At 46.0% G+C, this 26,232-nt stretch overlaps 1 protein-coding gene across 1 annotated transcript in view; it reads left to right on the top strand.

The window, feature by feature from the left end:
- The window catches only part of LOC117507749 (bone morphogenetic protein receptor type-2-like), an 83,515-nt gene extending 67,234 nt beyond the window's left edge, over positions 1-16,281 (top strand). Inside the window, exons 8-11 of the mRNA XM_034167560.1 lie at positions 14,083-14,240; positions 14,418-14,562; positions 15,894-16,027; positions 16,159-16,281. Coding sequence (XP_034023451.1) covers positions 14,083-14,240; positions 14,418-14,562; positions 15,894-16,027; positions 16,159-16,281 — 560 coding nt within the window. The remainder of the gene's footprint in view (positions 1-14,082; positions 14,241-14,417; positions 14,563-15,893; positions 16,028-16,158) is intronic.
- Positions 16,282-26,232: the final 9,951 nt, after the last annotated feature.

Raw genomic sequence — 26,232 nt, forward strand, 5'->3', positions numbered from 1 at the left:
TTCGGCTGGAGTGATAAATTACACTTTGTTCCCAAAACAAATCACGCTTCAAGAAATAGAACACTGAATGTATTTGGTAACGTCAATGCAACGTAATGCAAAACAACATTAAAGCTGGAATTGATTACATCAAATAAACAACATCTCTCTAAATTTAACAGTAACAAACACTTTTAAAACACTAGTATCAATTACATGTAAAACAACTATATTTCATGTGTTAAAGCACAACAAAACATTGCTGCAGTGTTTCTCAAATCCTCCCTCAAGTTGTGGGGGTGTGGAGCAGCGGGGAGAGGAGCAGGAGGAGGAGGAGGAGGGAAGTAAGCATTTAGAGCTTCCCTCAGCAGCTGTGTGTACACGCTCCTCCTCCAACACCCCAGACCAAGAACAGAATACCACAACTGCTACAATAAGCAAAAATAACCAACTCTTCTCAAATAAAAACCCAAAAAACGTCCACAGGTCCAAAGAAGACCTGTGTTACATTACACGCAACATATTATACACACATGTAGACCCGTAGACCTCAACGGAACTATTAAGTACAGCGAACTGATAGGAGACTTTTTCCTCTTTTTTTTTTTTCCTCTTTCATCAACCTTCTGTCAGGTTGTTTGGGACCCGGAGGTCAAGAACCTGGTATGCAATCACAGTCTCACAATCAGTTTTTAATAGTCCTCAGAGAATGTACCACAACCACTGCTCCCTTCTGTCTGTTATGTGCCATCAAAAAATTAGTGGACCAGTTAATCACAATTTTTCAATCTTTTAGCAGTATTTAATATGTATACTGGGGAACTGATTCATATAAATGTTTTATAACCCAAAGTCGTTATTGCCTAGATGAGCCTGTTTCCAGATGAGTTTATGAATACCTGCTGGAACTCACTGATCTAAGTGGTCAGTTCCACAGTAGCTCATTCATGATTACTGAGGCAAGATTAGCCAAATACTGCAATGTTCAACTGAAGCAGTCAATCTGAATTTTCTTCTCTTTTTTTTGCCCCAGACAGAAAAGAATCACCTCACACAAATTTCAAAACAACAACACACAAAAAATATATCACACAACAATAAACCAATCATTAATGGAATATAATCTTGATCAGCTTTGCTTAAAATCCGTTACGTAGGCGAAACCAATCAACTTTTACACCTTATCCAGTGTACAAAAATCAACCATATTTTAACCACTTCATCCCAGTTACATGATCATTCAATATGCGAAGTAGGAAGACAATAGTATTTATTACTCTATCTTTTACCCTGGACACCAACTCACACTCATATACATGTACAAAATTGATTAATGTCCACTTATTTCTCAGTTTCTTAACTCCACACTTTAAAATGTTGGAGTGCCAACAACTGTGACCTTGACAGTTTTATCTTAAAACAATTCACAATAATTACACACAATCTGTCTATATAGCGACAACAGAACAAAAGTAAGGAAAAACTGACAACTATAATCTGCTAGAAAAAAAAAGTTCTGCAACCTTATGTACATAAACAAAATTCATGTTGAAAATGGAAAACTCCTCATCTTTGTGAGTGTGTACATTCACGCGCCAAGTGTCCCTTCTTTCCACACTTCCAACATGTCAAATTCCTCTTTATCACACGGCCACAGGCTTTACCTCTGGCCGCTCTGCAGAGCTGACCTTTGCCCTTTCCTACAAAATACACTTGTTTCTCACACATCATTATGACTGCTCCAGCAGGTTTAAGAACTGCTGTGTTTGGTACAAAGCATGGTCTGGTGTATTTTTCACTCCACGTCTCTCTTGCCTTTTTGTAAAATCACTGGTGTTCTCTTTTATGGTGTCAGATGACTTTGTTGTGGAATTTAACTGTAATTTCCCCGAGAAATTAACTGTCTCTCTCCACATTTTTAAGCGTTCAGGTGATGCTGGATCTTTTGTCTCCATGTACCTAACATCATTTGACTGTGTGTCATGTTGGCTGTGAGAACAACAACTGTTACCCATTTTAGCTGTTCGTGGGGTTATCTCATAGGGAGATCTAAACGAACAGGCTGTTGTTCTTTTTTCACTGTTTGGTCACCGATCAGTCTGAAAAGTGTCACCACTTCGACCTCTGAGAGGTGGGTGACCTTGCTTAGGGCTTCTTTCCAGACTCGTAGGCTCACAAAAAGGTGTGGTGCGTATAGAACGGTTACAACCTACTTCACAGACAGGGCTTCCTTTCTGCCAGTGGGTTGAAACTGGTGACAGGCCCCCGTGATTCAGTTGAGTACGTCCTCAGTCATAAAACCACACACATTCACACCGCTGCGCTTCAGCTATTATCACGTTTCTACTCCAACCGGTTTTTATATCAATATTTATATATTATATACACTGTAAAAAAAAATCTTGTCAAATTTATAGTGAAAAACTGGCAGCTGTGGTTGCCATTTTTTCACCGTAAAAAATACAGTGATATTGTATATGGCTTCACGGTATAGGTATATTAACACTTGTAAAAACAACAGTTTGAAAATGTTCCAATAAAGATGAGTTACTATTAAAATAACAGTGAAATTGTATATAGGCTCATGGTATAGCTGTACAATTCACAATGTAACCCTGTTGCTTTTTAAGTGAAATACTACCCATTCCACAGCATTTATTGTCCTATTTTATGGTCAATTTCTGTTAAAACAACAGCACAATTATTTATGCCTTGACGGTATGACTGTTAAATTCACAGTATAAACCCTTTGCTTTTAAGGTGAATTTCTATCCATTCCACATAATTTATTAGCCTATTTTATGGTTTATTCCTGCTAAAAACAACAGCACAAAAATGTATTGGAAGTTACAGATAGTTGATAAATTCCAGTGTTTTTTCTGGTACATTTGCAATTACTAAGAAGCTGAAATTGACTTTTAACATGATCGCTTTTGAAAACATCATAAGCGACAAAAGACCCAAAGAATGAATCAGTATTTTTATGTTTGACCATACTGCCCCCTGTAGGAAGCTGTACAGACAAATCCTGAAACCACCCACAAAATCAGCTATCTACTAATCATAATGCTCTGGTCAGGCGGAGGTCTTGAAAAATAAAGTCATACTAACTTATTGTTTTGTGAAAATACTAATAGAATAACTCCATTAATGTCAATTCTGTCATTTGTACAAAGTTAAAATATAACATATATCTTTTAATGTTGAATAATGCACTAATTCTGAGGTTTTGTAACAAACACAGACCGCAAAGCATTCTGGGTAAAGGTGTCTCTGCTAAGTACTGATTGGTTCTTAAAAATTAGCACATTACTTTAAAACGAAAACATATATCTGATATTTTCACTTTATAAAACTTCAGACATAACAGTAATTTTAAATAACTTGTCCAAAATGAGTAGGTTAAAATTTGAACCATAAGTTAAAAATGTATGCCTCTGGATGACTTGGGTGATATTCTGTGAATAATACAGTAATGTGCTATTTTAATATGACTGTCCAGTGCTGTCACCATTTCAGCTTTTCACCACATATTTCACATGTTAAAACAATTAAAAATAAAAATTTTGGCAGTTTTTAAATTTATGGTCATTCAATGTTTATTCTACAACAATAAGCTTCTTCTTGCTTTACGGTTTATTCCTGTTGCCATTTCACAGTTTTTCACTGTAATTTTCACGGACATTTTTTACAGTGTATCAGCATTTTATGGTTCGCCCGCCGAAGGTTTCACTGACCCAACACTGTACAGTTTTTTTTATGCGTTGTTCCGGACCTGAAAGTGGTCTCCTGTTGTCTCTTGCTTTTATTAATTGCCAGTTGTAACCGCTGTGGCTCAGTCAAGTGTCTGATACAGCGGGAGATTGCAGCGCGCGCGCACGCGGCTCCGGACCAGATGGTCTTTAACCGCTGCGCCGCTTGACTTTTCTCTTTTTCTCTCGGAGAGTAAAATTTAACGCTTTACAGCCAGGCCTTACAGTGATTAAGCCAAGAGACGAACCAAGAAAGACATTACGGGTTTTTTTTTTTCTCTGCAGCGATGGTCCCAGCCACACGCACTCACGTGCACGTTTTTCTCCGCGATGGTCCAGCCACACGCGCTCACGTGCACATAAAGAAAAACAGTCTCACCCGTGATCACACTCTGTCACTGCTGCTGCCGTCCGTATGCCTTCACCTCGGTAGGCATCGACTCATTAGGGAGGAGACCCGACACCCAGAAAGGGAACTGCAGAAACTGACTTCCCGCGCTGCGGCCGCAGACTTCCACGGGCGTTCTCCGTGATGGGCCGACAAGTTTCCGGTCTGTTGGCACCCGGCTCCGAAGGACCAAGATGTTAGAGTTGTTCAGAGTTAGACCTGAAAAGTTTACACACACAGGAATGATCACGCAAGAGACACTGAATTTCTTTATCCTGTACAGGAGAGGACAAACGAGAAGCTCCTTCAGAAAGAACTGTCGTCCGTCCTAAAGGTCCCGCCCATTTGCCTCTCCTTTTATTGAGTATCGTTACATACAGCATATAGGAATGACGATATCACAAAACAATGGAAAGACACAAAGTCTGGTCCTATATTGATATGAGTCCTGTCTCCTAAGCTTTCAATAACCATTAAACAAAAGTACACATCTGCGATTAGTTAATCATGACCCCAGCCAACTAGTCTGACATTCTAGATGGACAATCTGCACATTGAATGGTCAGAGATCATCTGCTCACTGTTTGACAGTCTTAATGCACTTGAACCATTGAGCGTATATGATTGCTTTTGACAGTAGAGAAGCTTGAATCTTCGACGACTGGGTTGCTTGACGCGAGGACGTTTCGCTTCAAATCGCAGAAGCTTCCTCAGCTAAAATTCTTGCTCTGGAAGTGCAGAAAAGGGGTACTTTCAGTGGGAGTATTTTTAAAGATACACCCAGACAAATTAGTGACAACAGGGAAAATTGGGTAAAGAATCTCTCCAACAGGGTTCTTACACAGACAGAAAAGGATGTGCTCGCTAAAGGACTAAATTTCTCAGTGACCCCTAAACATATTCCGACAGTAGATTACATCACTGCAGTAGAGTCAGCCATTAAACATAACAGTTTGTCAGAGTCAGAAGCTGGGGACCTCCGACTAAGAGTCACAGCAGTGCTGAACAGTGCTAAGCCTCCTCTGTCCAACATCACAGGAGAAGAACGGAAAGCTTTGTCAGCACTGCAAAAGGACCAAAGCATCCTTATCCTGCCAGCGGATAAAGGCAGATGCACGGTGGTCCTGAACACATCGGACTATGAGGCCAAGATCAACAACTTGCTCAGTGACTCCAACACATACCAATGTCTGAAGAGAGACCCCACGAGCGGCTATAAGAAGAAAAAGGGACTCATCGACAGGCAGACATACTGCAGACTGTACCCTGGGGACGCCACTCCGTGCATCTATGGACTGCCCAAAATCCACAAACAGGACGTGCCACTCAGGCCTATTGTATGTAGCACAGATTCCATCACGTACAATTTGGCCAAGTACTTCAAGTGGATTTTGGCTCCTCTAGTGGGTAACTCAGACCACCATGTGGAGAACACACAAGATTTTGTGAACAAGATCAAGGACCTACAGCTGGAGGCAGATGAAACTATGATGTCATTTGATGTGACATCATTGTTCACCTGCATCCCCACTGCTGAGGCCGTCTCAGCTGTGAGGCAGAGACTGCTGGAGGATGTGTCTCTACTTGAAAGGACCAAACTCACACCAGACCACATCTGCCAACTCTTGGAGATCTGTCTCAACACCACGTATTTCCTGTTTAGGGGGAATTACTACAGGCAGATTCATGATTGTGCGATGGGGTCTCCGGTATCCCCCATTGTGGCCAATCTGTACATGGAGCGAGTGGAGAAGACAGCCTTGACGTCTTTCACAGGCATCTCTCCCAGTCACTGGTTCAGATATGTTGATGACACATGGGTCAAAATCAAGCAACAGCAAGTTGAGGACTTTACAGAACACATCAACTCGGTGGACGCCAATATCAAGTTCACAAGTGAGTATGGCAGAAACAACCATTTAGCCTTCCTGGACTGTGATGTTACGATTGGAGAGAACAGGCAGCTCCAGACAGAGGTTTACAGAAAACCAACTCACACTGACCAATATCTCCTCTTCGGCTCAAACCACCCCCTTGAACACAAGCTCGGGGTGATCAGGACGCTTCAACACAGAGCCCTACAGGTGCCTACAACTGCAGAGGGAAGGGCTAAAGAACAACAACGTGTCCGGAAAGCCCTCACAGTATGTGGGTACCCACAATGGTCCCTGGACAAAGTGCAGAAGTCCCAGGGAACAAAGAGACCAGATAGACAGGAGACGGAGACAAGAAGAAGAGGAGTGTCTCTCCCTTATTTAGCAGGAGTAGGGGAAAAACTACAGAGGATCTTCAGACAGCACAAAATCCCAGTTTACTTTAAACCGGTTAACACCTTGAGACAGAAATTAGTTCACCCTAAGGACATGATCCCTAGTTACAAACAGAGCAATGTAGTGTATTCTATCAGATGTCAGGAAAACTGTAACGAACACTACATAGGTGAAACGAAGCAACCTTTACACAAAAGGCTATACCAGCACCGCAGATAGGGCGCCAGTGGACCTCAGTCTGCGGTTCACCTCCACCTTAAAGACACTAACCACACGTTTGAGGACAAGGAAGTTAAAATATTAGCCAGAGAGAAGAAATGGTTTGAGAGAGGGGTCAAGGAGGCATTCTTTGTGAAACGTTTGAAACCCAGCCTTAACTGGGGAGGGGGTCTGAGACACACTGTTTACAATGGGGTACTCAGGTCAAAGGAGTTTCAGTCTTTTGTTCATGGTAATGAGTCATTCACGTCATCAAGGGAGCCATCACAAAGGCATCCATCCCATCATTAGAGGGACAACTGTCCTGCCATTAGGTGTGCTAACTACAGCACAATAGTTGCTAATTAGAGCTATTGTTTAGTCACTAGCCTATAGCAGTCTGCCTCTCAGTAGGAGGGGTCTGGTTAGGTTTAAACTCCAGCTTTTGTTGGCTTCTGTTTTATTCTTCTCTACAAGAGTCAGACAGAAGTCAGACTTCCAGAGCAAGAATTTTAGCTGAGGAAGCTTCTGCGATTTGAAACGAAACGTCCTCGCGTCAAGCAACCCAGTCCAGTCGAAGATTCAAGCTTCTCTACTATGGAAACCACCTGGACAACTGAGAGCCTACACAGAAACATTGCTTTTGACGCTAAGTAATTACTTAAAGGAATAATGGCACATAAACTTTCAAAGACATGATTACAGAGAGTACATCAAAGAGAAGACATTAATATTTGATAATACATATATTGACAATATAGAGAAAAACCCTGTCGTAGTCCATGATCCTTTCAAGAACATGTTAGTATCTGCGTTATTTTTGACGATATGAAAACCTTTACAAAATAAACAAAGTAGAAAACGCACACCCTGACAACTGCGCATGCTCACATTACCGGGGGTGGCGTGGCGGCGTTAACCTAAACATGGTGTTGTTTATTTTGCTGACTGATGACGATTTGAAGGAGCTATTTGACGCTGCTAATTCTTCTAACACAAAAAACCAATCCACTACGCTATAAGCCATCTGGAGGCATGAAGAGCTGTTAGGATGAAAAGCTGGACATATTTCTGATGTAATTTTTCACTGGACAGGACAAATTCTTTGTGTTTTTTTTTTTTTTTTTTGTGGTTTTTTTTTGGAAGTACACAAAGTCAGTGCACAGCATCACGGACTATCGGTCAATATTATTAGCCGACTGATATATCGTTCGGGGTATACTTACCCACACTGAGAGTACAGCCAAAATGCCAGTATTAAAATCAATGTTGTCAGGTGGCTTCCCTCACTAGTCTCCTTCTTGCACAGTTATCCAATATCTGAGAACTGGCTTCTCCAGAGGGCATTACTGTAGAGCACCTGTTGTGAAAGTGTAATGACACAGACCCACAACAGGGGGCGTAAATGAACGGACAATAGATGAGCCAAAAATACAACACTTTACTGTTGTGAAGCGTGCACAACGAAATACAGACAAATACAGAATTTGGACAGAGTCAAATGTACAAAGGTGATGTGTGGGCAGGCTCGAGGATAGAAGACGTCCGTCCAGAGAAGAGCCAGATCCCACACGATTTCCACTGCCACCGAACCCGGAGAATACTGGAGCCGCCAAGTTCCGAGTCCCCAGGTGGCCACCGTCTCCGGCTGTCGGATCTGGTACTGCTGGCAGGAAGCAGAAACAGTTATGTGTTGGGTGTGTGTACACCCAGCAAATACAAGCAGCGACAGTTCCTTAATAGTGGGTAAGACACCTCCACCTCTAAAACAGGAACACAATAACAACACCAGTAGCACCTACTGAACACGGCTGAGAGTTTTACCTCCAAAGGCAAACGATATCTCGGCGATGAGGTGGAGATGTCGTCCAGCTTTTGTGTGTGGTTGATGACCAGGAGATTGGTGACAGCTATCATAGTTGATGAGTGACAGCTGTCACCCCAGCTGTTCCTGAAAGGCAGCTGCGCCCTCTCATGCCTGAAGCCCGCACTTCAGGCAGGGCGCTCTCTGGTGGTGGTGGACCAGCAGTACCTCCTCTTCAGCGGCCCACACAACAGGACCCCCCCCTCAACGGGCGCCCCCTGGCGCCCGACCAGGCTTGTCCGGGTGTCGCCGGTAGAAATCGGCCAGGAGGGCCGGATCCAGGATGAAGCTCCTCTTCACCCAGGAGCGTCCTTCGGGTCCATAACCTTCCCAGTCCACCAAGTACTGGAAGCCACGGCCCTTCTGGCGGACGTCCAGGAGCCGACGCACAGTCCAAGCCGGCTCCCCGTCGATGATCCGGGCAGGAGGCGGCGCAGGTCCGGGAGCACAGAGGGGTGAGGTGTGGTGCGGCTTGATCCGGGAAACATGAAAAACCGGGTGGACCCGCAGTGAAGTGCGGCCGGACTGAGGACTTTGAGGATCTTGAAAGGACCGATATACCTGTCCTTGAGTTTAGGTGAGTCCACTTGGAGGGGGATGTCCTTCATAGAAAGCCACACCTCCTGCCCAGGCTGGTATGCAGGGGCCGGGGAATGCCGACGGTCTGCATGGGCCTTAGCCCTCGTCCGGGCCTTCAACAAGGCAGAACGGGCGGTGCGCCACACTCGACGGCACCTCCGCAGGTGGGCCTGGACCGAGGGCACACCGACCTCTCCCTCCACCACAGGAAACAATGGGGGCTGGTACCCCAGACATACCTCAAACAGGGAGAGGTCAGTGGCAGAGGACACCTGGCTGTTATGCGCATACTCGATCCAGGCCAGATGGTCACTCCAGGCCGTCGGGTGCGCGGATGTCACACAGCGCAGGGCTTGCTCCAATTCCTGGTTGGCCCGTTCTGCCTGTCCGTTGGTCTGCGGGTGGTACCCGGACGAGAGGCTCACGGTGGCCCCCAGTTCTTGGCAGAAACTCTTCCAGACTTGAGAGGAGAACTGGGGACCTCGATCCGAGACGATGTCCATGGGTATCCCATGCAGATGCACGACGTGGTGGACCAGGAGGTCCGCTGTCTTCTGGGCCGTAGGGAGCTTCGGGAGGGCCACGAAGTGGGCCGCCTTGGAGAATCGGTCCACTATCATGAGGATGGTAGTCATGTCCCGGGACGGTGGGAGGCCCGTGACGAAGTCCAGGCCGATGTGGGACCAGGGGCGATGGGGCACAGGTAACGGTTGGAGGAGTCCCTGTGCCCGGTGGTGATCAGCTTTTCCCCTGGCGCAGGTGGTGCAGGCCTGGACATAGTCCCGGACGTCGGCTTCCATGGACGCCCACCAGAAGCGCTGCCGGACCACTGCCACGGTCCTTCACACCCCCGGATGTCAGAAGAGTTTGGAACCATGACAGAAGTCCAGGACAGCAGCTCTGGCTTCTGGTGGGACGTAGAGGCGGTTCTTCGGTCCTGTACCTGGGTCTGGGTTCCGTGCCAGGGCCTCCCGGACGGTCTTCTCCACATCCCAGGTGAGGGTAGCCACGATAGTGGACTCAGGTAGTATGGATTCTGGCGGCTCCGACAGCTCGGTTTTGACTTCGACTTCGTGAACCCGGGACAGAGCATCCGATCTTTGGTTCTTGGTCCCGGGGCGGTAGGTGATCCGGAAGTCAAAACACCCGAAGAACAATGACCAGCGGGCTTGCCTGGGGTTCAGTTGCTTGGCGGTTCTGATAGACTCCTGGTTCCGGTGGTCCGTGAAAACCGTAAATGGTACCGTGGCTCCCTCCAACAGATGTCTCCACTCCTCAAGAGCCTCCTTCACCACGAGGAGTTCCCGATTGCCCACGTCATAGTTCTGCTCAGCTGGGGTCAACCTGCGTGAGAAATAGGCACAAGGATGGAGAATCTGATCGGACTCCCCGCTCTGGGACAGCACAGCTCCTATCCCTGAGTCTGAGGCGTCCACTTCAACCACAAACTGGCGGCAAGGATCGGGCTGCACCAGAACTGGTGCAGTCGAGAACCGACGTTTCAACTCCCTAAACGCGGCTTCGCACCAATCCGACCAGGTGAAGGGGACTTTTGGGGAGGTCAGGGCTGTCAGAGGGCAAACTACCTGACTGTAGCCCTTAATGAACCTCTGGTAAAAATTTGCGAAACCGAGGAACTGTTGTAGTTTCCTACGGCTTGTCGGTTGGGGCCAGTCTCTCCCCGCCGCAACCTTGGCCGGATCAGGGGCGACGGAGTTGGAGGAGATGATAAACCCCAGGAAGGACAAAGAAGTACGGTGGAACTCGCACTTCTCGCACTTCACAAACAGACGGTTCTCCAACAACCGCTGCTGGACCTGACGTACATGCTGGACATGAGTCTCAGGGTCCGGGGAGAAGATGAGTATATTGTCTAGATATACGAAGACAAACCGATGCAGGAAGTCCCGCAAGACGTCATTAACCAACGCTTGGAACGTCGCGGGGGCGTTAGTGAGGCCGAACGGCATGACCAGGTACTCAAAGTGACCTAACGGGGTGTTAAATGCCGTCTTCCATTCGTCTCCCTTCCGGATCCGAACCAGGTGGTACGCATTCCTAAGATCAAGTTTCGTGAAAATTTGGGCTCCATGCAAGGGCGTAAACACTGAATCCAACAGAGGTAACGGGTATCGGTTGCGAACCGTGATCTCGTTCAGCCCTCTGTAATCAATGCATGGACGGAGTCCGCCGTCTTTCTTGCCCACAAAAAAGAAACCAGCACCCATCGGGGAGGTGGAGTTCTGGATCAGCCCGGCAGCTAATGAGTCCCGGATGTAGGTCTCCATTGATTCGCGTTCCAGACGTGAGAGGTTGTACAGCCTGCTGGACGGGTACTCATGCTCGGAATCAAATCAATGGCACAATCGTGTGGACGGTGGGGGGGAAGGGTGAGAGCCAGATCTTTGCTGAAAACGTCAGCAAGATCGTGGTACTCAATCAGCACCGCCGTCAGATTGGGGGAACTATAACCTCCTCATTAGCACTTAAACCGGGAGGAACCGAGGATCCTAAACACTCCCGGTGGCAGGTTTCGCTCCACTGAGCCACAACCCCAGACGGCCAATCAATCCGGGGATTGTGTTTTACCATCCACGGGAAGCCCAAAATCACGCGGGAAGTAGATGGAGTCACATAAAACTCTATCTCTTCCCGATGATTCCCAGACACGACCAGAACTACTGGTTGTGTCTTGTGTGTGATTAAAGAGAGAAGGGTGCCATCTAGCGCCCGTACCTTCAAAGGTGAAGGAAGCGCCACCAGAGGGAGCTTTACCTCCCTTGCCCATCTGCTGTCCAGCAGATTCCCTTCAGACCCCGTGTCCACCAGTGCTGGGACTTGAAAGGTTAAATCCCCGCTCAGGATTGTGACTGGGAGACATGTGGAAATACGTGTACGTCCCACGTGAATGTCTGGACCCACCCTTAATCCAGTCTCTAAGGGCGGGCATTTTATGTTTAACCTTTTGGGGCAGTCTTTCTGCTGATGCTCATTTGAGCCGCAGAAAAAGCACTCCCCGCGGGCCATTCTCCTCTGTCTGTAAGATGACCTTAATCTGGCCCTGCTCGTGTCCATAGCATCGTCTGCAGGGGGAGCTGTTGCCACACGGAGCGCAGAGGCTGTGGAGCGTGGGGAGGGAGGAACCTTGTCGGAACCGGAAGGGAGAGGGACAGCGCGTGCCCGGCCATGTCCTTCGTCTTGCTACCGACAGCGTTCTGCTAATCGATTGTCCAAACGTATAACCAGATCGATTAGACAATCCAAATCCTGCGGCTCATCCTTAGCCACCAGGTGCTCCTTCAGGACCGACGACAGTCCGTTTATGAAGGCGGTGCTGAGCGCAGCCATATTCCAGCCGGACCTTGCAGCCGCAATGCGGAAGTCGACTGCATACTCAGCTGCGCTCCGACGCCCTGTCTCATAGACAGCAGCACTGTCGAAGCGGTTTCGCCTCTGTTAGGATGATCAAAAACCGTTCTGAACTCCCTCACAAACCCAGTGTAACTGGTAAGGAGCCGTGAATTCTGCTCCCAAAGCGCTGTAGCCCAAGCGCGTGCCTCACCTCAAAGCAAATTAATGACATAAGCCACACTACTGGCGTCTGATGCGTACATTACGGGACGCTGTGCAAAGATGAGCGAACACTGCATTAAAAAGTCAGCGCACGTCTCCACACAACCTCCGTACGGCGCCGGGGGACTTATGTAAGCTTCAGGGGATGGTGGGGGGGTTCGTTGGATGACCAGTGGAACGTCTATATTCGGCACCAGATCAACAGGAGGAGAAGCTGCAGCCACGCCCTGAGAGCGCGCTTCCACCTGCGCGGTGAGAGCCTCCATCCTATGGTTGAGGATGACATTTTGCTCAGTCATTAAATCCAACCGAGCGGTAAAGGCGGAGAGGATTTGCTGCAACTCACCTATCACGCCCGCTGCAGACGCCTGTGCATCCTGCTCTTCCATTGGCTGTCCAACAGATGGTTGACGCCTCTCGGGATCCATGACATTGGCCGAGATATCCTGTTGTGAAAGTGTAATGACACGGATCCACAACAGGGGCCGTAAATGAACGGACAATAGATGAGCCATAAATACAACACTTTACTATACAGACAAATACAGAATTTGGACAGAGTCAAATGTACAAAGGTGATGTGTGGGCAGGCTCGAGGATAGAAGACGTCCGTCCAGAGAAGAGCCAGATCCCACACGATTTCCACTGCCACCAAACCTGGAGAATACTGGAGCCGCCAAGTTCCGAGTCCCCAGGTGGCCACCGTCTCCGGCTGTCGGATCTGGTACTGCTGGCAGGAAGCAGAAACAGTTATGTGTTGGGTGTGTGTACACCCAGCAAATACAAGCAGCGACAGTTCCTTAATGGTGGGTAAGACACCTCCACCTCCAAAACAGGAACACAATAACAATACCAGTAGCACCTACTGAACACGGCTGAGAGTTTTACCTCTAAAGGCAAACGATATCTCGGCGACGAGGTGGAGATGTCGTCCGGCTTTTGTGTGTGTGGTTGATGACCAGGAGATTGGTGACAGCTGTCATAGTTGATGAGTGACAGCTGTCACCCCAGCTGTTCCTGAAAGGCGGCAGCGCCCTCTCGTGCCTGAAGCCCGCACTTCAGGCAGGGCGCCCTCTGGTGGTGGTGGGCCAGCAGTACCTCCTCTTCAGCGGCCCACACAACAGTACCATACTGATGATATTTTTTAGTGACTGATGTAGAGGAAGTCCCGGCCACACTCGCTGACTTGGAAATGTTCATCTATCCAACCCTGACTTGTGGAAAGGGAAGTGGTTGTAAAGGTGATGATTTACTTGTGTTATACTAAAGGGTGCCATTACTTATACAATCCAGAATTTTAGATTTTATATTATTTCATTTAAAACAAGTAGAGATTTGTGTTTAGTTTGAATTTAAAGATGATAATTTTTGAATTTTTATTATAGAGAAGCCAGAATTGCTTTTTTCTTTTATACTTTGAATGTATAAAAGCCCAAGGGTGTGAATACTATTCATAGGACTGTCTGTCTTTTGTTACAGGTGCACACAAACCTCCTGTGGCCCACAGAGACCTGAGCAGCTCCAACGTGCTTGTTAAAGCAGACAGTACTTGTGTCCTGAGTGACTTTGGATGCTCCTCTGTCCTCTCTTCATATAGAGATCGTCCCCGCTGGCAGAGCAATACCACAGTCCGGCAGGTGAGAGCTGTGTGGATCATTGCTATTAGAAATCAGGTGAACCTTCACCAAATCAGATGCATAGGAGAACCTAGTACTTTATGCTGGCATGAACTTGAATCAAAATGAAAACTTTTGGAATGGAAAATGCTGAAAGATCACAGTATTAAATGCTTGTGTCTGTCTTTTCACTCTCAGCTTGGCACACTGCACTACATGGCCCCTGAGATCCTGGAAGGAGCTATAAACCTAAGCTGTGACGGTTCTCTGCTGCAGGCGGATGTCTACTCTTTGGGGTTGCTACTATGGGAGATTGTCACACGATGCTCTGATCTATTTGAAGGTTAAATTTTACTTTTGTCAGAAACACAGTCACAGTATGTGAGAGCACTGAATTTACTGTGGTCATCTTGCAACACAAGACACTTGAGCTTCCTGTTGTTGTAAGTTTTGAAATCTGAAAATCTTCTGTGACCCACCCAAACTTTTGAATATTGAATAAAAAAAGTTTTATTTATTTTTAATGATCTCTCATGACCCTGTGATAGACTGTCATCCTGTCTAGGGTGTACCCCGCCTCATTCCCTATAACTGCTGGGATAGGTTCCAGCCTCCCCGTGGCCGGATAATCGGCACAGCAGGGCGGTATTGCATTCACTCTACCGTTATGACGAAAAGGGAATGGGGCCAAAAGTTGAAGTTCTCGATCTACTGGTCAATCTTCGTTCATACTCTCGCTTATGGTCATGAGGGTTGGGTCATGACTGAAAGAACTAGATAGCAGCTACAAGCGACTGTAATGGTCTTCCTTAGGAGGGTGGCTGGTGTCTCCCTTAGAGATAAGGTGTGAAGCTTGGTCCTCCGTGGGGAGCTCGGAGTAGAGCCACTGCTCCTTTGCATTGAAAGAAGCCAGCTGAGGTGGTTCGGGCATCTGGTAAGGGTTCCCCCTGGGCGCCTCCCTAGTGAGGTGTTCCAGGCCCGTCCATCTGGGAGGAGACCCCGGGGAAAAGTATTTAAAAGCAAAAATACTACCTCTACTACTATCAGAGGTAGTATTTTTAGTATTTTTAGTATTACTACTAATATTTTTAGTATTACTCCAACCACTATCGCACATTCTGCAGCATACATGTTCTATAGCATGCATGCACACTTTTTAAAAATAACCATTTAAAATGATTAACAATCCGTCTAAACAACATAAAACATTCTATTTAATTCAAATTAAATTTATTTCATTTAGATAGCATCAAATCACAACAAAGCTTCCTCAAAAAATATTACCTGAAGTTCATTTCAAATCCCTCAGTCCACAGTAAAATATTTAACAGAAATGAACAAAGACTGTGCAAATATGTGAGGAAAATACATATTTCTGGGCGCCATCTTGAAAAAATGGCCACCACCTTGAAAATTTATCTACCTCTCTCTCTCTCTTCAGGTAGTTAAATTTAATATGAATATTTATTGAAAGATGCTTAAACATTAGCTGCATTTATATTTCAATGGCATGCCATTTAGAGTAAAACTGAAAAGACAAACTGAAGGCAAAACTCTTGAGTGGAGGTTACTAATGCAACACACATTAAATTGATACACAATTTCTGTTTCAAAGTTATTAGTACTTTTATGCAGCTACTTTGCTGCTAAAATTCATGGTGTCTCCATCTGCAGGTGATGTTCCTGAGCATCGCTTGCCTTATGAGTTTGAACTGGGAGCCAAACTCAAGTTTGAGACACTTCTTGTCTACGTGGCTCACTTGGAAAACAGACCCTCAATACCTGAGCACTGGGAACACATACCGTTGGTACAGTATTCTTTTAGAGATTATTAAATAAATCTGGTCCATAACAACAACAAAAATAAAATAAAATAAAATAAATAAAGTTATTGAATATATTAACATAATTTTGTTTTGTTTTTTTTGTTTTTTTCCAGGGCTGTACCCTGCAGAAGCTTGTGACAGGTTGTTGGGACCAAGAACCAGATGCCCGGTTTACAGCGCAATATGTTTTGAACAAATTACTTTCTCTTCCGGCTGATTCTTCTCAGTCCTTTTGAAATATTTGTGATAGATAGATAGATAGATAGATAGATAGATAGATAGATAGATAGATAGATAGATAGATAGATAGATAGATAGATAGATAGATAGATAGAGTTAGTTAGTTAGTTAGTTAGTTAGTCAGGGTCAGTTTCACCTAACTACTAAAACTATTCTGTTCTTTGATACAGCCAACAAAGTAGAAGAACAATCTTGATGTTTTGTAACACTTTCACAAAGACAAAGTTTTGAAATTGGTTTTGAGTTGACTTAAGGAAGGATACTGAAAAAAATTTGGCTTGGATGTACCTTGTCAAAGGTGCAAGAATTTTTTCATGGTGGTGATGGTTGGGTGGGACTAATAGGCTCAAGTCGAGCATAAAATACTCTAATCCTGATATAAAAAAAATAAACCCAGTTAATCATGATGTTGTCAGAGTTCAATTTTGTTATATTGCATCAAATCACAACAAAGTCACCCCTTTACACAATCAGGTTCCAATGCCAGCAGAACCGTCTCAGTTGGGGGGCACTTGATCTGCCCACCACAACAACAAGAAACAGTTCAAATTGAAACCGTTAGCATCAGAAGTACAAATAAAAAAGTTAGTTAAAAGCCAACATATAACATGTATAAAGTGGGTTAAAATTTGTCAGTAGGATAAAACAAGAATCAATCAATCAATCAATCAACTTTTTTCTTGTATAGCGCCAAATCACAACAAACAGTTGCCCCAAGGCGCTCCACATTGCAAGGCAAGGCCATACAATAATTATGAAACACAGTCTACGTCTAAAGCAACATAACCAAGGGATGGTCCAGGGTCACCCGATCCAGCCCTAACTATAAGCCTTAGCGAAAAGGAAAGTTTTAAGCCTAATCTTAAAAGTAGAGAGGGTATCTGTCTCCCTGATCTGAATTGGGAGCTGGTTCCACAGGAGAGGAGCCTGAAAGCTGAAGGCTCTGCCTCCCATTCTACTCTTACAAACCCTAGGAACTACAAGTAAGCCCGCAGTCTGAGAGCGAAGCGCTCTAATGGGGTAATATGGTACTACGAGGTCCCTAAGATAAGATGGGACCTGATTATTCAAAACCTTATAAGTAAGAAGAAGAATTTTAAATTCTATTCTAGCATTAACAGGAAGCCAATGAAGGGAGGCCAACACGGGTGAGATATGCTCTCTCCTGCTAGTCCCCGTCAGTACTCTAGCTGCAGCATTCTGAACCAACTGAAGGCTTTTTAGGGAACTTTTAGGACAACCTGATAATAATGAATTACAATAGTCCAGCCTAGAGGAAATAAATGCATGAATTAGTTTTTCAGCATCACTCTGAGACAAGACCTTTCTGATTTTAGAGATATTGCGTAAATGCAAAAAGGCAGTCCTACATATTTGTTTAATATGCGCTTTGAATGACATATCCTGATCAAAAATAACTCCAAGATTTCTCACAGTATTACTAGAGATCAGGGAAATGCCATCCAGAGTAACGATCTGGTTAGACACCATGCTTCTAAGATTTGTGGGGCCAAGTACAATAACTTCAGTTTTATCTGAGTTTAAAAGCAGGAAATTAGAGGTCATCCATGTCTTTATGTCTGTAAGACAATCCTGCAGTTTAGCTAATTGGTGCGTATCCTCTGGCTTCATGGATAGATAAAGCTGGGTATCATCTGCGTAACAATGAAAATGTTACGCAAAAAGAATGTGGCTGGCAACTGGAACATAACAGCAGGGGTCCAATGATGAGTGCTAAAAAGTTCAACTCAGTCCCACGGCAGTTTGTGGGACTGAGTTAAGAAAAGTACATTAATTTATGGGTTTGTGATGGGGGTACAAAAATGGGTCATTTATCGTAACTGGGGCACAAATTAATTTCTTGACGGGGGAAAATGTGGGGTGGAAGGGGGGGTCTGGGGGGTATGGTTAACCTTTGGAGAGGGTACACACTTATGCTATGTTATGGCTAGAGTTAGGAAAAGGGGAATAGTATAAATAGCAAAAAAAAAAAAAACAAGGTGTCATGAAAAGTGGGCACTTCGTGATGGGGCATGAAAAAAAAACGTGAAACCGGGCTGAAAATTTTACTGTAAACCCAGTCTTACACAAATCAACACAAGTAAATCCATGCCATTTATAAGACAGATAATAAATGTGCCTTTAGCCTTAATTTAAATAAGTCCACAGAATCAGACTGCATAATCTTGATTGGCAAACTATTTCACAAAAAGGTGCACAATAAGAAAATGACCTGACTGGCTCACTTCTTCTTCACCCTCGACACACACAACAGTCCTCGGCCCAAAAATACGAGGTCTGTCCATAAAGTATCGTACCTTTTTATTTTTTTTAAAAACTATATGGATTTGATTCATATGTTTTCACGTCAGACAAGCTTGAACCCTTGTGCGCATGCGTGAGTTTTTCCACGCCTGTCGGTGACGTCATTCGCCTGTGAGCATGCCTTGTGGAAGGAGTGTTCCCGCCCCGTCGTCGGATTTTCATTGTCTGGAAATGGCGGAATTTATCTGGCTTTCGGTGAAAATTTTACGTGCTTCACAGAGAATAAGGTCTGTTAGTACAGCTTTAAGGACCCCTTTAAGGACACTCAGCGCGCCGCGCTCCGAGCTGCGACAACACGGCACAAGCCACCGGACCATTTCTGAGCTGATGTCTCTGTGGATACGAGACCATCGTGTGCTCTTTCTCTGGTTATCACAAGAGCTGGACATCAGCCATTTTCCAGCAGATTTCACTTTTAACAAGAGATTTTGTCATGGAAAGCCACGCGGAGGCTTCGCGCGTCACAACCGATTCGCTTTGGAAGCAAGACAAAGGAACACCTCCGTTTCGGCGTGTCAGAGGACAAGTTTGGACATGTCTATCTCAGCTTTCAATGCTTACCAGTCCAGTAAGTATCAGTGAAATTGTGGAGAGCGAATCGGTCGTGACGCGCGAAGCCTCTGCGCGGCTTTCCATGACAAAATCTCTTGTTAAAAGTGAAATCTGCCGGAAAATGGCCGATGTCCAGCTCTTGTGATAACCAGAGAAAGAGCACATGACGTCCTCGTATCCACAGAGCATCAGCTCAGAAATGGTCCGGTGGCTTGTGCCGTGTCGTCGCAGCTCGGAGCGCGGCGTGCTGAGCGCGGTGCGCTGAGCGTCCTTAAAGGGGTCCTTAAAGCTGTACTAACAGACCTTATTCTCTGTGAAGCCTGTAAAATTTTCACTGAAAGCCAGATACATTTTTCGAATAGTTTCCAGGTGCCAGTCTCTAACAGCTTCTGAAAAAATTCTGATGGAAAAAACCCCAAATCATTCCGCCATTTCCAGACAATGAAAATCCGACGATGGGGCGGGACCACTCCTTCCACAAGGCGTGCTCACAGGCGAATGACGTCACCGACAGGCGTGGAAAAACTCACGCATGCGCACAAGGGTTCAAGCTTGTCTGACGTGAAAATATATGAATCAAATCCATATAGTTTAAAAAAAAATAAAAAGGTACGATACTTTATGGACAGACTTCATACATAGCTACCCCCATCTCCAATTTCCTGTTAAGTCATTATAACCAGAAATATGTAAAGGTTAACGCACTTTTGGTCAAGGGTCTATTATACAAATATTTTATTAACTTTATTTGAAATGGCATAAACAAATTAAAATGCATGAAATACCAAGTGTTCCAATACTTTTGAGAACAGTTGACAAACATGCCATGGCATGTGTATTTTTAAATGACACCATCATCCTGGTGTTACTCAGAGAGCAAAATTAAGATGTTATTTAAGTCCTTCAGACAGCAAAATTAAGTCGGTTACTTAATCAACAGCTGCCTGCTCATTTAAAAATCACTGGAGACACGCATATATAAGTCAACCCGAATTAAAAGAGAAATGCCGCCTTCAACAACCTGGACATCATTTCTAGCATAAAATACGGTTGTTTACTCACCAATATAACTTTGGTGTCATTATTAGTCTGTAGTTCAAACGACGTGTTCAGTTCAAATCTGAAGCAAACATTTTTCTTCTTCTACTAAGGTGGATTAGAACTTTTTGTGGTATTGAATTGAATTGAATTTATTTATTTTGGCACAATAAACTCAACAATAACAAAAACTGATACACAAGACAATTCCCAGTGACATGTGTGACCAAAAAGGGGGTGAGCAGAAGCAAAGCTTATAAACGCCCACCCTATATTCTTAGACTATGGGCACTTATTATGTCCTTTGAACATATTGTATGAAAAACAGAAAAAGGGGAAATTTCACACTTGTATAGTTATCTTTACAATGAAAGTGTTTTAAGAAATTTGTTCTAGTAGTCTATGATGACTTTTTCACCTTTTTTCAGCATCATTATATGCAAATATTGCTGTTTTGTGCTTATCCCACACCCACACTTTTGATCTTCAATGATAAAAATGAATGGTAAAAAAAATGTTTTTTCTAATGTTTTAAAATACGAGGTCTTTTAGATAAGAAACCGACACTTTTATTTTTTTTTTTAACTATATGGATTTGAATGACGTGCGATTACACCAATCATGCTTGAACCCTCGTGCACATGCGTGAGTTTTTTCACGCTTGTCGGTGACGTCATTTCCCTGTGGGCAGGCCTTGAGTGAGATGTGGTTCAGCCCTCTCGGCTGAATTCCTTTGTTTCACACGCTGCTCGAGACGGCGCGCGTTGCTTTATCAAAATTTTTTCTGGACCTGTGAGGAATATCCGAGTGGACACTATTCGAGAAATTTAGCTGGTTTTCGGTGAAAAGTTTAACGGCTGATGAGAGATTATGGGGTGTTTCTGTCGATGTAAGGACTTCCCACGGAGCAGGACGTCGCGCAGCGCTTCCAGGCGCTGTCGTCAGCCTGTTTCGACCTGAAAACATCCTAATTTAAGGCTTAATTCACCCAGGATGTCGTGAGAGAACAGAGAAGATTCAGAAGAGGCCGGCATGAGGACTTTATGCGGACATTCCACTGTTTAAGGACATTTTTTAATGAAAGACGTGCGTGCAAATTCGCCGAGTCGTTTCCGTGATGACTCGGCGAATCTGTGTGCGCCGCGACAGGAAAAACACCTCCGTCTTGAAAACCATTTGTAAAATTCAGGCGGCTTTTGATGGCTTTCAACAAGTGAGTAACTGAGAAATTGTTTAACAGCTTGGACATGTTCCAACTTGCCCGTTAAGGTTTCCAACAGAGGTGTTTTTCCTGTCGCGACCCCCCGCGGTCAGGTCCGGCCCGACATGCGACTCTGCCCGCACGTTCTTTCATTACAAAATGTCCGTTAACAATGGAATGTCCGAATAAACTCCTCATGCCGACTTCTTCTGAAAGTTCTCTGTTCTCTGATGACTTACTGGGTCAACAGAGCCTGAAATGTGAAAGTTTTCAACTTGAAACGGCGAGACGCTGCCGCCTCGAAGCGCAGATCGCCATCAGGCACCATGGGCCGTCCTTAAAGCGACACTACCAGACCAAAATCTTTCATCAGCTGTGAAATTTTTACCGAAAACCAGCTGAATTTATCGAATGGTGTCCACTCAGTTGTGCCTTACAGTTTTGAAAAAAATTTTGATCAAACAAAGCTGCAGTCTCTGAGCCATTCCTACACAATGAAAAAAAGACGAGAGGGTGGGCCACTCCTCACTCAAAGACTGCCCACAGGCGAATGACGTAACTGACAGGCGTGAAAAAACTCTCGCATGCCCATGAGGGTTCAAGCATGTCTGATGTAATCACACATGATTCAAATCCATATGGTTTTTGAAAAAAATAATAAGGTCGGATACTTTTCTAACAGACCTCGTATCTCAGAATAAAATATCAGTAAAATAATCAAAACATATTTGGGGTATTCAATGTCATACAACTGTTGTGATTTCCATCCATCCATCCATCCATCCATTTTCTTCCGCTTTATCCGGAGTTGGGTCGCGGGGGCAGCAGCTCAAGCAAAGCCGCCCAGACCTCCCGATCCACACACACCTCCTCCAGCTCCTCAGGGGAACCCCAAGGCGTTCCTAAGCCAGCCGAGAGATGTAGTCCCTCCAGCGTGTCCTGGGTCTTCCCTGGGACCTACTTCCAGTGGGACGTGCCCGGAACACCTCTCCAGCGAGGCCTCCAGGGGCCAAATCTCATGACCATAGATGAGGATCGGAACGTAGATCGATCGGTAAATCGAGAGCTTTGCCCCCCTACTCAGCTCTCTCTTCACCACGACGGTCCGATACAGCGACCGCATCACTACAGATGCTGCACCGATCCATCTATCGATCTCACGCTCCATCCGTCCCTCACTCGTGAACAAGACCCCGAGATACTTAAACTCCTCCACTTGAGGCAAGGACACTCCACTGACCTGAAGAGGGCAAAGCACCTTTTTCCAGTCGAGAACCATGGCCTCGGATTTGGAGGTGCTGATTTTCATCCCGGACGCTTCACACTCGGCTGCAAACCGCCCCAGTGCACGCTGAAGGTCCTGATTTGACGAAGCCAACAGAACCACATCGTCCGCAAACAGCAGAGACGAGATTCTGTGGTTCCCAAACCAGACCCCCTCTACACCCTGGCTGCGCCTAGAAATTCTGTCCATAAAAATAATGAACAGAACCGGTGACAAAGGGCAGCCCTGGCGGAGGCCAACGTACACTGGAAACAGGTTTGACTTACTACCGGCAATGCGAACCAAGCTCCTGCTGCGGTTGTACAGGGACCGGATAGCCCTTAGCAAAGGACCCCAGACCCCGTACTCCCGGAGCACTCCCCACAGGGTGCGCCGAGGGACACGGTCGAATGCCTTCTCCACATCCACAAAACACATGTGGACTGGTTGGGCAAACTCCCATGAACCCTCGAGCACCCGATGGAGCATGTAGAGCTGGTCCAGTGTGCCGTGACCAGGACGAAAACCACACTGCTCCTCCTGAATCCGAGGTTCGACCATCGGTCGAATTCTCCACTCCAGTACTCTGGAATAGACCTTACCAGGGAGGCTGAGGAGTATGATCCCCCTATAGTTGGAACACACCCTCCGGTCCCCCTTCTTAAACAGAGGGACCACCACCCCGGTCTGCCAATCCAGAGGCACTGTCCCCGATCGCCACGCGATGTTGCAGAGGCGTGTCAGCCAAGACAGCCCCACAACATCCAGAGACTTAAGGTACTCAGGACGGATTTCATCCACCCCAGGAGCCTTGCCACCGAGGAGCTTTCTAACCACCTTGGTGACTTCGGCCTGGGTAATGGATGAGTCCGCCTCCGAGTCCCCAGTCTCTGCTTCCTCTTCGGAAGACGTGACGATGGGATTGAGGAGATCCTCAAAGTACTCCTTCCACCACCCAACAACATCCCCAGTCAGGGTCAACAGCTCCCCACCCGCACCGTAAACAGTGCTGGTGGAGAGCTGCTTCCGCCTCCTGAGGCGTCGGATGGTTTGCCAGAATCTCTTCGAGGCCGACCGATAGTGCTCCTCCATAGCCTCCCAGAACTCCTCCCAGACCTGAGGTTTTGCCTCTGCGACCGCACGGGCTGCGGCACGCTTGGCCTGCCGGTACGTGTCAGCTGCCTCTGGGGTCCCACCCACCAACAAAGATAAGAAGGACTCCTTCTTCAGCTTGATGGCATCCCTTACTTCCAGTGTCCACCACCGGGTTCGGGGATTGCCGCCGCGACAGGCACCAGAGACCTTGCGACCACAGCTACGAGCAGCCGCATCGACAATGGAGGTGGAGAACATGGTCCACTCGGACTCCATGTCTCCAACCTCCCCCGGGATCTGGGAGAAGCTCTCCCGTAGGTGGGAGTTGAAGACTTCGCTGACAGAGGGTTCCGCCAGTCGTTCCCAGCAGACCCTTACGATACGTTTGGTCCTGCCAGGTCTTACTGGCTTCCTACCCTCCCAGCGGATCCAGCTCACCACTAGGTGGTGATCAGTCCACAGCTCTGCCCCTCTCTTCACTCGAGTGTCCGAGACACGTGGCCGAAGGTCAGATGATACGACTACAAAGTCGATCATCGACCTCCGGCTCAGGGTGTCCTGGTGCCACGTGCACTTATGGACACCCTTGTGCTCGAACATGGTGTTAGTGATGGACAAACTGTGACTAGCAGTTTGTCCATCACAAATACTGAGCAAAGCTGCAGTATTTGTGATTACTCACAGGCTCTTGCTTGCCTCTACTGGTGGTTGGCTCTCACTGCGGTATTGTATCACTTCCTGTTCCGGAGCACAGCGGTGTTTTGCTGTATCTGTTAGCTGTTTAATCTGCGCATTTAGATTGATCTAGTTACCTAGATAATGATTTGTTTCACAGTGTAATCTTCACGTGCCTTAACTAAAGCACTCCCTCTGCTGAATCACCTCTAAATTATTTACACGTTATTCACTTTGCGTGTTTTTAGGAGTCCGCTAGCTTAGCGCAGCTACTAGCTCTTAGCCGGTTTAACATGGCGGCTTCTCCTGTCTCTCCCGCACTTTTCTGCTCTGGGTGTGAAATGTTTAGTTATTCCTCGGCCTCCTTTAGCAGTAATGGTACTTGTAATAAGTGTAGCTTATTCGTAGCTTTGGAGGCCAGGCTGGGCGAATTGGAGACTCGGCTCCGCACCGTGGAAAATTCTACAGCTAGCCAGGCCCCTGTAGTCGGTGCGGACCAAGGTAGCTTAGCCGCCGTTAGTTTCCCTCTGGCAGATCCCGAGCAGCCGGGAAAGCAGGCCGACTGGGTGACTGTGAGGAGGAAGCGTAGCCCTAAACAGAAGCCCCATGTACACCGCCAACCTGTTCACATTTCTAACCATTTTTCCCCACTCGACGACACACCCGCCGAGGAACAAAATCTGGTTATTGGCGACTCTGTTTTGAGAAATGTGAAGTTAGCGACACCAGCAACCATAGTCAATTGTCTTCCGGGGGCCAGAGCAGGCGACATTGAAGGAAATTTGAAACTGCTGGCTAAGGCTAAGCGTAAATTTGGTAAGATTGTAATTCACGTCTGCAGTAATGACACCCGGTTACGCCAATCGGAGGTCACTAAAATTAACATTGAATCGGTGTGTAACTTTGCAAAAACAATGTCGGACTCTGTAGTTTTCTCTGGGCCCCTCCCCAATCGGACCGGGAGTGACATGTTTAGCCGCATGTTCTCCTTGAATTGCTGGCTGTCTGAGTGGTGTCCAAAAAATGAGGTGGGCTTCATAGATAATTGGCAAAGCTTCTGGGGAAAACCTGGTCTTGTTAGGAGAGACGGCATCCATCCCACTTTGGATGGAGCAGCTCTCATTTCTAGAAATCTGGCCAATTTTCTTAAATCCTCCAAACCATGACTATCCAGGGTTGGGACCAGGAAGCAGAGTTGTAGTCTTACACACCTCTCTGCAGCTTCTCTCCCCCTGCCATCCCCTCATTACCCCATCCCCGTAGAGACGGTGCCTGCTCCCAGACAACCAATAACCAGCAAAAATCTATTTAAGCATAAAAATTCAAAAAGAAAAAATAATATAGCACCTTCAATTGCACCACAGACTAAAACAGTTAAATGTGGTCTATTAAACATTAGGTCTCTCTCTTCTAAGTCCCTGTTAGTAAATGATATAATAATTGATCAACATATTGATTTATTCTGCCTTACAGAAACCTGGTTACAGCAGGATGAATATGTTAGTTTAAATGAGTCAACACCCCCGAGTCACACTAACTGCCAGAACGCTCGTAGCACGGGCCGAGGCGGAGGATTAGCAGCAATCTTCCATTCCAGCTTATTAATTAATCAAAAATTCCAGACAGAGCTTTAATTCATTTGAAAGCGTGACTCTTAGTCTTGTCCATCCAAATTGGAAGTCCCAAAAACCAGTTTTGTTATTATCTATCGTCCTCCTGGTCGTTACTGTGAGTTTCTCTGTGAATTTTCAGAACGTTTGTCTGACTTAGTGCTTAGCTCAGATAAGATAATTATAG

The sequence above is a fragment of the Thalassophryne amazonica genome, chromosome 3 (genome assembly GCF_902500255.1).
Source record: "Thalassophryne amazonica chromosome 3, fThaAma1.1, whole genome shotgun sequence".
Lineage (NCBI taxonomy): Eukaryota > Metazoa > Chordata > Actinopteri > Batrachoidiformes > Batrachoididae > Thalassophryne > Thalassophryne amazonica.